At 42.2% G+C, this 12,902-nt stretch overlaps 1 protein-coding gene across 1 annotated transcript in view; it reads right to left on the minus strand.

The window, feature by feature from the left end:
- The window catches only part of LOC144817709 (long-chain-fatty-acid--CoA ligase ACSBG2-like), a 443,613-nt gene that overhangs the window by 16,420 nt on the left and 414,291 nt on the right, over positions 1-12,902 (minus strand). The window contains exons 12-13 of the mRNA XM_078674471.1: positions 10,756-10,895; positions 4,540-4,786 (exon numbers count right to left, since the gene is read on the minus strand). Of these exons, the coding sequence (XP_078530597.1) occupies positions 4,540-4,786; positions 10,756-10,895 (387 nt within the window). The remainder of the gene's footprint in view (positions 1-4,539; positions 4,787-10,755; positions 10,896-12,902) is intronic.

Consider the following 12,902-nt stretch of genomic DNA (forward strand, 5'->3'; position numbering starts at 1 on the left):
GGCTGGGAGGGGCCCGGCGGAGGTAAGCCCGGCCGGGGAACAAGCGGAGCAAAGCCCGGCCCTTAGCTGCTGGTGCAGCGGAGATCGGCGGAGCCAAGCCCGGCCCTCTGGAGCACTGCAAACGGCAGCTGCAGCACAAGAAAGACCCCCCTCGGACTCAGCACCGAGGGAGCCTTTATGTGCCTCCTGGCACTTGCCTATGATGCCCACTGCTGGTCACGGGGGTGGGAGGGGCCCGGCGGAGCCAAGCCCGGCAGGGAACAAGCGGAGCAAAGCCCGGCCCTTAGCTGCTGGTGCAGCGGAGATCGGTGGAGCCAAGCCCGGCCCTCTGAAAATGGCAGCTGCAGCACAAGAAAGACCCCCGAGTCCAATCTGTGCAACAGTAGGAAATCTGCTGCACTTCAGAAGGGTTACATGTGCTGGGGAGAAACATGGCGGTGGGCTGACGCCGGTCGCGGGAGCTCCTGGGGCAGCGAGGCAAAAACTTCACTATGCAGTGATTTAGGAAGCATGTTGAAGATGTTTACTTGATAAGAACGTGGCATTTGGTTAAAAAAAACGGATGTAATACCTGGTCTCTGATTATCCCTTTCATTTTTTTTTTCCTTACCGGTTGGTTGTTTCTCCTGGAGCCGGGAGTCAGCTCCTCTTTTCTTCGCTGCAGCTGAAGCGTGTATGAGGCTGGAGGCGGAGCCGGAGGACTACGGCAGCTCCAGAGGTCACCGCACCAAGCTTTGGATGCGGATTCAGGCGGGGGCTGCAAGAATTAATTTCCGAGTCTCTGAAGGGGGAGGCTATGCGTCAACACTGGGGGTCGTCTCTGTGTTTAGCGGCTCCACGGTGCAGTATTCTCCCGGCTCCCTCTGAGACACGGTAAGATGGGATTTTGAAGGGAGTGAGTGCCAGCACATGGAGAGCATCCCCTTCTGCCCCCAGTTTGGTTCTCTCTGGTGGTTTCCCCGAAGAGCAGTGGTTAAGCGGGGTGCCAATAGCAAGCCAGATTCTCCAGAAAAAATACGTGGCAGGGTGGGTGTGCCTAAGCCTGTAAATCAGTGTGGAGAGGCCCTCTCCGCCAAAAACAGATACCAGCTGCGCTCACATTTGGAGCTTAAAAACAAAGATAAACAAGTTGATGTAGAGTGCGGGAGGGGTGGTTCCAACCACTCCACTAAAAAGGAAATCTACTAAACCTAGCGACCCGAAAAAATTAAGGGTGGCCAAAGTGATTCGTTCTTGTCTTAAAACTACTCCCTCACTTAAATCTTATTTTAAGATAATGGAACAGGCAGTTATTTCTAAGGAACATTCACCCGCCCCTCTGCAGAGTCTTCCTTCAATTTCAGTCGAAAATCGTTTTTCGCCTCTAATGCTGGCCTCTGAACTTGAGAAAGGGGCTGGTGCTGGTGCTGCTACAATGGCTAAACTATCTAAACCTACCACTGGAGCCAGCTACTTAGTGCCTGGTCAGCCTCTTGCTCCTGCCATTGCTCCTGCCACTGCTACTCCTATCGTACCCTCTCCCCTTCGCCCACCTGTTTTATCAACAACTATGCTTAATGTAGTGAGCAGTGGTGCCCCAGAAGGAGGATATGGAGTCAATGAAGATAATCTTATGGAGGTGCCAGGAGTGGAGAGGGTGGTGGTGGTCAGTCGCAGCTAGAGTCTATACTTCAGTCTTTAAGGGGCGATCTACTCTCTAAGTTTGAGATCTCAGAGGCCAACCAGAGAGGGATCCATGAGAAATGTGAGGCCTTGGAGGCCAAAATGGATGACATCGGTATGCGAACTGGGATTCTGGAATAGGAAGTTAAGTCCCTTTCAGAAGCTGTACAGGGAAATGTAAAGGACTTAGAGACCTTAAAAGCTCAAAATAGATCCCTGCAGGCGGATATGGAGAGGCTTGAGACGCAAACAAGGAGAAAGAAACTGAGAATTCTTAAAATACCAGAGGGATCTGAGAATGGAGACATTAAGGCATGTGTCGGTAAACTCCTTAAGGAGGGAGTGTTGAAGGACAGACTATATATCGATCTTGAGAAAGAAATTCAGCGGGTTCACAGAGACCCCTTTAAGTTACACTCTGACAGAATTGCTCCTGGTAAAATACTAATTAACTTTCAAACCTATGCAATTAAGGAGTTGGTTCTGGGGAGAGCCTTAACAGATATGGCGCTCAATTTTGACTCTGTGAACTACCAAATCCGTTCTAATCTTGAGAAAAGAACTGCGCAAAGGCAGTGGGAGCTTGGCTCCAGAATGCCTGAGCTAAGGAGTCTGGGGGCACACATACAAATGAAATTTCCTGCATTACTGAAAGTGATGTGGAGGTATAAGATGCATAATTTCAGTTCCTCAGAAGATGTGGCTCAAATGAAGGGGTAATTAGAGGTTACCATGGTCTTATTGATGTGCTCCTATCCCGGATTGATATTAAGGTGTAAAAGGAAATAAAAAAAAATAGAAAAGAATACAGAAAAACAACTCATATAAAATACGGGGGGGCCATGACTTATCAATTGTTAGTTACTTTCAGTCTTTTTTTCACACCCTATTTTTCAATTTTTATTTTTTTTTTTTTTGGTTAGGTGCCTCTGCTGCTCTGGCGGGGGGGTCACGAATAGGCGGTTTTTTTATCGCCAAGGGATGGAAGGTGGGTTCCTCACGGAAGGGCGGCGGGTGCTGCACTGGGTGTAGGAAAAAAAAAAGAAGGGTTACATGTACTATTCCGACTCCAATCTGTGCTACAGTAACTTTGAGGGGTAAAATGTACTATGCACACTCCAGTCCGTGAAACAGGAGGGAAAGTGGTGGACTTTGAAGAGGTATAGTTAACCCCAAAAATTATATTTACAAAAGTAAAACAAACAACCTGATTCTTAAGCAATTTAATAATTATCAATTTAAAAAACTGCCATTTATTTATTATTTAATTAACTTACCACACTATACCCCCACACAACTAGTAGTCGACATTTAAAATATAACTAAAACAGATACCTATAGCACAACTAACATATTTAATAATTAAATAAATATGAAATAATGGATCAATAATTCATTATTAATGAATTAATTATTAAATGCTTTATCACCATATACCCCTACAAACTCAGCAGCCTAAACCTAATATATAATCAATGAATACACAATTTACATAGTTGATATTCAATTAAAATATAATAATCAATTATTGATTAATCAATTGTTACTTAATAAACTGCCTTCCCTATACTCCTTCAAACCAAACAGCCCGCATCTAATATATAATGAGAAATATGATTTATGTATATTAATATATATATAATATCAATTTAAATAATTAATAATAAATTAATACATATCTGATAAATAATGAAGTATTACTTAACTTTCCCCATACCACTCCAAACCCAGCAGCCCGCATTTAATTTGTAACTAAATAGGTATAATTATTACACCATTTACATATTTAATAATACATTAAATAATGAATTAATACATTAATAAGCACTTGTTCCTTTTTTTTGCTTAATTAACTTTCCACCCAACATCCCTTAAAACCAATTAACCTGCTACAAATTACTAATAGCAATAACATGTAAAATGATTAATAACTCATAAAAACAACATTAACAAATATACAAACAATAATAACACATTTTTAGTATATGAACTAAAAAAATATATATAATTTTAAAAACATATTTTATACTACTATATTCTTGAACACGATATTAACAACAATGATATTCCTGAAAGCAATATTACATACCTTAAATGAAAAAAAATTAGCATCATGATAATTTGTTTCTGATATTTCAGCAACTCAGTATTTAAAACTCTAAGGGGCCGATTCTGATGTCAGTCAGAAACTCTCTGACCAGTAGTCAGAAGCTTTAAGACCAGCACAGTCAGTTTGCGGTCCGACCACCCAATTGCGATGTTGGCAGTCAGAATGTAAACAGGCTGGTCATTCCAACTCGGTTCTCCCAGCTAGGTGAAACGGTACCGTAATCCCCTATGGCCGGCGCTTCCGATGTTGAGATTACGATTTTGGCTTCCCACAGCCTTTCCATGCTGGCCTTTCTGATACAAAAAGACTGTCAGAAAGTGACTTTGGTTGCCCCTGTCTCTGTGGTCTACGGTTGGTGGTTGAAGGGGCACCCCTTTTAAAATCCTGCATTTTACAGTGTTTTACACACACATACATTTCTCTATAGGAGCCTGTATTATGGCTGGTTTACGGGAGTGGCACAAGCGCGATACAGAAAAGTGAGTGTGCGATCGAACAGTGTTCAGTCGCATCGCAATCAGGTGGTCAGAACCGCCGACTGGAGGTCGGTCGGGTCCGAATCTGAGATGGTGTCGGTCAGAGGCAACTCCGACTGACATCATAATAAGCCCTTAAATGTTGTCAAAATACCATAGATAACTTTAGGCATTAGGGGAAAAACATTTGTTGCCCATCTAAAAGTGGGATGTTGTTCATTCGCATAAATTGATTACTGCCTCTAACAAACACTGAGACTCATGGGGGCTACTGTCTGCTTGCACACTTACCAAGCTCTCCTCCAGCTATGGAGAAGTCCCTTTTTAGGATGGTCCATTTCTGTATCTTCTGAGCATTGGAGGCAGACTTTTGGTTTACCCGCTGTATGGCCGTATGGATTGCATTATAGATGGCTGGGTCTTTGGAGTTCACTATCTCCGATACACGTGTGACACCACTGCCCAGCTGTTGGCAGAACTGAATCACCTCTTCAGTTAGATAATCCTGGGGTTTTCCAGTTGCTGCATCCACTGTGCACTAAAAAAGAATAAAAAAAAAGACTGGAGAGAGGCACGTCAAAATATAACACAGAAAAATGACATCACAAGCTATAGGCTGAAAAAAGGCATATGAAAAATTGTGAAATTTTGAGCAGAAGGAATATTATAGGCCCGATTACGATGCCGGTGGGACGAACGTTCAACAGCCATTGTTGCAGTTAAGGGACCAGCGAACAGGTATTTAGTGGTTCAAACCACCAAATCAGGATCCATCTGCCATGGAAGCAGTCGGAAATATGCCTCTTTGCATTGAAGCTTGTACTGCTGCCCAGAAAAGGGCTGAGGCACATGCCCGATGCCAAAAGGCATGTTTTTAACCATCCCTGCACCCTTTGGCAGGCACCATCTGCTGCCTGCTACATGATGCAGGAATGTTTAGGGGGTGCCACAGGTGCACCACTGGGCCCATATCGGAGGGCCACAGGAGACAGGTACCCTGCTAGGGGCCCCAATAAAGCCTTTCCGCCAGCAAAGGTGGATCGTATTCCTCAAGGCAGTACCTGAGAAGGCACTGTCTGCATTGTTGGGAATGCAATCTGACTGACTGCCCAACGGGCTCTTTTAGCCCACTGGAAGCTGTTGGTCAGTCCCTGGAGCAATACTGTCCAACCAACCACATTGTAAAGCGGCATCTGACTGCAGATTTAAATATTGGTGGGACCGACACCAATGGCAAGTCATGTCTGTACCACCAACATCGTATTCAGCTCCTATGTCTTGAAATGCAGCTAGGGCCACTGGTATTATACTGCAATACTCGGCAGGATAAGGCAGGGATGGCTGAATGTGGCCAGTTGATAATGGTCAAATAAAAGAAAACACTGTGCCATGATTATCTACTTACTGTGGTATTTTTAGGAAAACATGTGTTGCTCCTATTAAACATTGTGCCATGTCTATAAACATTGTACAGTTTTACCCATTTGCAATGACCACTGAAAAATGACTTTGTAGACACATATTCTCTACAATATTTTTTGACTGGTGCCCTTGCCATGCAGATTGATGTCATTTCAGATGTCATCAGACCATGTCATGAGTGATGGAATATGTCATGAGTGATAGAATATGTGAGGCAATAAGTAGTGCATGCCATAAGCAGTGCATGGCAAGGGTGAGAGTCATAGTGTTTTTAGTTTTTTTGTTAGCCATTACTGATGTATTTCAGTGTTATCTTTAGTTTAACATGCTAGGTGTAAACTGTAATTTTCACCTACTTATAATGTTCCTTTAACCTTGTTTTTTCAGTGAATTGTTAAGGTTATGTTTTCAACCGCTTGACCGCGGCGTGAATTCCGTAGTGGTGCTGACAGAATACTGAGTGCGTGGGTTTCAGACAGCCCCCGGTTGTCCTACGCATGTGCCCACCGTGACGCCAGATGGCCAGGAGCCATCCGACACATGGAAGGGGTTAAATTGAACCTATAAAAGATATATTATTATACCTAATTATAACGTCACTGTTGAATCTGGTCCTCTCTTCAGGGTCACCCCCAAACATTTGACTTGTTCCCTCTCCTTTTTTCTGTAGTGTTTTTGTTGGTGCTAGGACTCTGTGAACATTTACCTCAGTGCTAAAGTGCTTGTGCATTCCCCCCAAAAATATGGTTTGATTGGCTTACACCTGATTGGCACATTTAACTAACATATAAGTCCCGTGTAGAGTTATATACCATACTATAAGAGCCTGTAAATTAAATATTACCATTGGGCCTGCAGCACATATTGTGCAACCCACTTAATTAGCACTTTAGGACATGCTCCAAGCCTGCCATTGCAGTCTGAATTCAGTTCTAAACTGCTGGTTCAACTTGGCAGTTAAACCCCCTTGCCAAGCCTTAAACTCCCCTTTTATTACATAAAAGGCACCCCTAAGGTAGGCCCCAGGTAGCCCAAAGGGCAAGGTGCTGTGTACTTAAAAGGTTGGACATTTTCATTTTGTATGTTCTGGTACTGACAAACATACTCCTCACATAAGATAGAATTGGGGATGCCGTATTACATTTAATAAACTGTAATTTCTAATTGGCAGCAGATAGCTATGTTGTATTTGTTATTTAGGAAATTGTAACGATAAGCCTTTTTTGATAGTAAATTCTGGAGGAAAATGCCACTTTTAGAAAGTTGTAATTTTCAGACCTTTATCCTTTTGTGCCTGAAGCCTGTCTTTGTTCATGACTAGGTGTAGCTGACTGTTGGACTTTGTGAATTCCTAACAAACAGTCACACAATAGTGGGATTAGTTGTGCCTCAATGGGTCTTCTACTGACAGGATGGGGGGTAGAGTTGAGTACAGCCCCACTTGCAACCTTATAGCCTGTGCTCTGCCTTCACACAAAGGGCCTAATGACCCTAGATGGATATAATGACTCAGGAGAACTGCAGTTGATTCTTTTTTGCTTTGCATTAACCCCCATGATCATCAAAACAAAAGGCTTGGTAGTGCCACTCTCTCATTTATGGGCACAACCAAGATCCAACAACTATATACTATCAGCCTGATTCATCAAAGACCCGTTTTGCGAGTCTTTAATAGCGATTCATAAGGAATCGCTATTAAGGACTTGCAAAACGGGATTCATGTAGGAATTGCAAATAATATTGCGATTCCTACATGTTCCTTATTTGCGATTAGCAAATTGCTATTCGCAAATAAGGAATAACTCCCCATGCATTCCTATGGGCCTAAAGGCCCATAGGAATGAATGCGGAGTTATTCCTTATTTGCGATTAGCAATTAGCTAATCGCAAATAAGGATGCGATTTCAAGGGTGCAGGGGTGTCCAAAGGACACCCTGTAGCACCCCTGAAATGTAATCTACATTGGTGTTGCACACACACATGTCCAAAGGACATGTGTGTGTGTAACATGCAACTTAGAAAAATGCATTTAAATGCTATTTACCACGAGGTCTGACTTCGCGGTAAACAGCGGCCCAAAATTGCGATTTTGCAATTTTAAAATGATTCATGAATTGCATTTAAGGAATCTCAAATAGAGATTCCTTAAATGCAAATCTTCGCAAATGTGCAAATTCTTTAATAGCAAATTTTGCATTTGGGATGATGAATCCCAAATGCAAAAATTGCACTCGCAAAAGGCAAGATTCTGAGAATCTTGCCCTTTGCGAGTGCAATTTAGCTTGATGAATCAGGCTGAAAGTTCCTTGGAGGGTATTCTCAGGAGCAGAAAAGTAAATAATTACATACGAGGCCCCTGTTGCTCATTTTTTATTTATTGATGTTGTATGTTTTCTTTCTTATATTTTTGGGTTCCCCGGTGCCCACCCAGCTCACTCACCCCTTTTTTTATATGTTGAGGCTGCAGGTGGAGCCCCTGTGGTCTCAGCTGGCTCATTAAGGCAGGAGCCAACCATAATATTTTTGGTGAGTGACCCGATGCTAATCTGGGAACCAGGACAACCACCAAAGTGTGAAATGTTTTCTGCAAAAACAGGTACAAAGTTACACACAACAGACTCTATGCCAACACATGCAAACATGTGTCATGTGTCTTGTACTACTGTGTGCAACACATTAAGGCAGCATGTATTAATATTGGAAATATTGATTACCTAATTGTGATATTCAGTGAATCACATTACGGTAATAGCTATTCCTAATGTATGAAACTCCATGAGTTTCACATAGCGATTCCTAGTTAGTCATAATTCCACCTACCTCATGGATATTAGTGAGGTAGGTCGCAATTTGTGACCCATTGGAATCTTTAAAATCACGGGGATGGTGCCCTGTTGAGGTCAGCAGACCACCATGTCCATGATTGCTTTTAAATAAGGCAATAATTTTTTTATAAATGCAGACCCTTTTCCTTAAAGGAATACTGGTTGTGTTTAAAAAAGAAAACGTAAAAGTTTTCCTTTCATTTTTAAGAGCATGTACCGGACTGTGGGACTACTTCCTGCTCTGAATTTTGTTTTTGCACTACAATTCAAAAAGGGAAAGGGGTCCATGTGTGACCCATTTCCATTTGGGAAGGGTTACCACCAACTTAAAGTTGGTGCTAAAATGGAAATGTTTTGTGACCGCATTTTAGTCACAAACATTCTTACATACCACTGCAATTTGGTATTGGGAAGGGACCCCCTAAACATGCCCCTTCCTAACACTGATTCACAAACCCTATTTGCAACTCGGTAATGGATTACCAAATCGCAAATAGGGTTTGGTACAGTAGAATTTTTTTTTTTCTGGCTGCAAATGGCCTGATTCGCATTTTCTTACTTCAGGCCCTAACTCTCTACCATATGTTTCAAATCCAGTCTCAAGGTGTTCAGTGCTTGGTGTGTTATGTGTTCATTCCAAAGGGCTTCAGAAGCATCAATTGCCCTCAAAAAGCAATGCTCTGCGTGTAGATTACCTTTTTCATGCAAGTATGTAAAGGTCAAAGTATAATAGAATCATGCAGACAGTTTGAGGGTTCTTCCCTCTTGAAATAATTAGATCATTCAGAACAAGAACATGCAAGGGGGATTTCTCCAAATAAAAGTAACAAAGCACTTTCTTGGGAAGTGAATCACACTTTCTATCTTCCTTGAAATACACTTATATATGTAGGAGTGTTGTTTGCTACTAAAAACAAATGGAAATTACCTATATCAATAAGGGCATATTAGACAAATGAACACCACCAGAAAGAGATTCTAACCTCTTAAGCAAGACAGAGAACTGAGAAGCCAGGCCCTCTAGGCACATAACTCCTTCACCCTGCCTGCTGAGATGGGAGCAATGCTGGAGGGGATTAGATTCAGTGTAAGTGAGACTCTGAAGATGCATAGAGCATCTCAGAAAGCCCTCACCCTGACAAAAGAGGAGACAATAGATAAGTGGAACAGGAAACACAGCCTGTCAGCATGAGGACCACCTCATTCTCCCCCCTGCCCAGAGGTGATGTAGGTGGGGTAATATTACAGGCCACTTCCATTTTCCACCCTAGAAGGGTCCAATGCCTAGGGCAAACACAGCAGTCTTCTCTATTGCCACAGGGAAGCTGCTCAAAATCTTTCATTTTATTTTGTTGTTCATAATCTCCACATATAATAAACAGTAACACTTCTCCATGACTGCGTTGTATGCAGGAGTGTTTTTGTTCAGGAAGGAACACCTTCCTGCACATAAAACAGTCCTCTGAAGCATTTTTCTCTTTTTATGTGCACTGCAGAATGCAACATGGACAGGAAGAGGAGGTAATGAGAAGAAATAAAGATATTACAAATCAACACGCCTCACATGGGGAGGCGTAGCATTTTGTCGCATTTCCAAGTCTACCAGTAATATTAAATCTGCGTGGGAACACCCATGCTCAGCCCATGGAATGCCTCCCTGGAGCAGAGCAACGCATCAATTTACACTGTGTTGTATTACTCTTAATTTATCAAGGCGCACAATGCCAGGCAATGCCAAACATGGTGGCCTTTATAAATCTAACTTAAGAGTTGCATCGCTCTTGCATCTCATTTTGTGGCTTTATGAGCGTGGTGCAAGGGCAATGCAACTATTGGATACATTTCACCCTTAGTATTTTTTGGGTGACTACTAATATCTTTAGAAAGTACACTTGAAGGTATTTTATTGCATATATGTTTTGAAGCGTGGATTCACCCAGAAGCACTGCAGACATATTCTTCAGAACAGTGATGTGTCTGACAGTTGTGTTTGTTCTAATTACATATACCCTAGCATATACCATAGCTGGTCAGTGCCTCAAGACTGGCCTTTCTTGGCTTTCAGAATTGAGTGCATGCCCACAAATGTGCCGCTTGACCAATAGGCAAGCAGAACCAATGTGATTTACTGTGATACTGTCAAGTAATGTATTGTAATGTAAGTGGTTCTTATAAAGCACATACTGCCACCCTATGGGTATCCTGGAGCTCAAGTGAAGTGCATAGTGTGAGAGAGTCTTTTCAACTCTTTTGTTCTCACCTTCAATGTTAGCAGCATGGACAAGAACTTCTTCTGGTCCCCAACCAATATTGCATTACTGATAATCGGCAGCTCCTTCTGCACAGCATTCTCGATCGGTATTGGGGGGATGTTCTCACCCCCTGATGTGACAACAATCTCTGCAGAAAGTACATAATGAGGCTGGTTCTCAATCAGAAATTGATCTTTTCATTGATATTTGGCACTAATTGTTCTAATAAAGAAATGACACAAATAGATTGACTTATCAAAGAACAAAAATGTGTTTCCATTACAATGTTTTGGCTTCCGCCCCTCTCAGCTGGTACAAGATTGTTTGCTTACTTACTGCACAGATGACACTACTAGGTTTTCAAAAAGCATCATGAGTGAAGATTCCATTGTGAATGTGAAATTAATGCAGTCCTGAGATTGCTTGGCATATTCAGTAATCAGGTGGTATTGTCAATCACCTTTGCTATGACAATCAATTTAAAAAGAGTAAAAAATGCTCTTTAGATCACCTATCAATGAACGCATTTTTAAAACAGACCAAAGGCATCTGCATTCTTCAACAAATTCTTCCTTGACCTTTAGACATTGCAGGCTAACTCAAAGCTTAATCCTGCTAAAGAAGTACAGAGTGTCTCTGTGGAACTTTTCAGTAATTGACAGGCTTAGCCTCAGCTGGAAAAGATGACATGTGTGTGCAGTGACTTCATGCCTGGATAAAGTCTCCTTGTTATTTATGTTATGCTAAGTTATACGTTTTATAAAGCGCTCCTTCACCAGGGAGGATCCTTGGCGCTGGACGTCAGAAGAAGGATACGGCAAGAGAAAAATGTAATTGTAGGCTTGACAAAAGAGGCAAGTATTCAAGAGTTTGCAGAAATGCATGTAATTTGCGGAAGATCTATTCTCTGGTGGCAGGGAGTTCCAAGTTCGAGAGGTCAATACAGCAAATCTAGACCTGCCTAATCTCTTCCGTTTGTGAGGTGGAATTCTAAGAAAGTTCTTGTGCCTAGGCCTGAGACTGCAGTTAGGTACATATTTCTAAAAATAGAAAGCCAGGACATGTTCTATTCAGGAATTTAAACATAAGGCGAGCATTGTTTCACGGGTAACCAGTAGAGTTTTTTCAGTAGAGGGGTAAGGACCAGCATCTAGGCTGTTGACAAATAAGCCTTAATATCTGATTTTGAACATACTACAATCTCTGATTAAGTCCTTTATGGAGGTCAAGACATAGGGAATTGCCATAATCTAATCTGTAGATTACCCTGCACTATCTGCATTAAACCATCAAAAGTTAAGAATCTGCAAATGTTCTTTATTCTTCATAATTGAGCAAAGCTGGCAGAAGTGACTGCTCTCAACTAGGGGTTCAACAATAAATTCTTATCAATGATCATTCCGAGTCTCTTAACAGAATTCTTGGGTTTAGGAGGGTCGCCCATCGATAGAGGCCAAAACGAGGGATTCCAAATATCCTGTTTGTTGTGAGTGATGACAATCTCATAAGATTTACTTTTTTAATGGTTGCTATTCATCCAATCTCTTAGAAATAAAACATGGTGTTCTGAAAGAATTCTATGGATTCAGGGGAGTGATTGATGAGGAATAGTAACTGAAAATCATCGGCATAATTATAAACTCTGTCTTGCTTTTCTTTCAGTGAGTGCACCAAGGGGCGAATATACAGATTAAGAAGATGTTGAGACAAGAAAGATCCCTGAGGAACTCCACGGGTAAGCTGTACCTTGGGAGAAATGAAAGGGGATAGCTGGACTGACTGTGACCAAAAACATGTAATCCAGGCCAATGCCAAATCCTGAAGGCCTGCGGCTATAACACTGCCGAGCAAAATCTCACGGTCGACCATGTGAAGCTCCACTGACAAATCCAGCAGGAGCAGCGCTTGCGTATTACCTCTGTCGTTCTCCACCTGCATGTCATCAATGACTGAGCGGATGACTGTTTCAGTTGACCTGGGCAGAGCGAAAGCCTGCTTGCTGGGGGTCAAAGAATTTAGACTCCTCCAGAAAGGAACAGAGAGGCCTGACCACATGTAGCTCCAACACCTTTAAAGAAAGTAGTAATGAAATTGGCAGGTAATTTTTCAAGGTGAGGGAATCCTCACCCAGTTTCTTCTGGAGATTTCCTTAGAC

The sequence above is a fragment of the Lissotriton helveticus genome, chromosome 2_1 (genome assembly GCF_964261635.1).
Source record: "Lissotriton helveticus chromosome 2_1, aLisHel1.1, whole genome shotgun sequence".
NCBI lineage: Eukaryota > Metazoa > Chordata > Amphibia > Caudata > Salamandridae > Lissotriton > Lissotriton helveticus.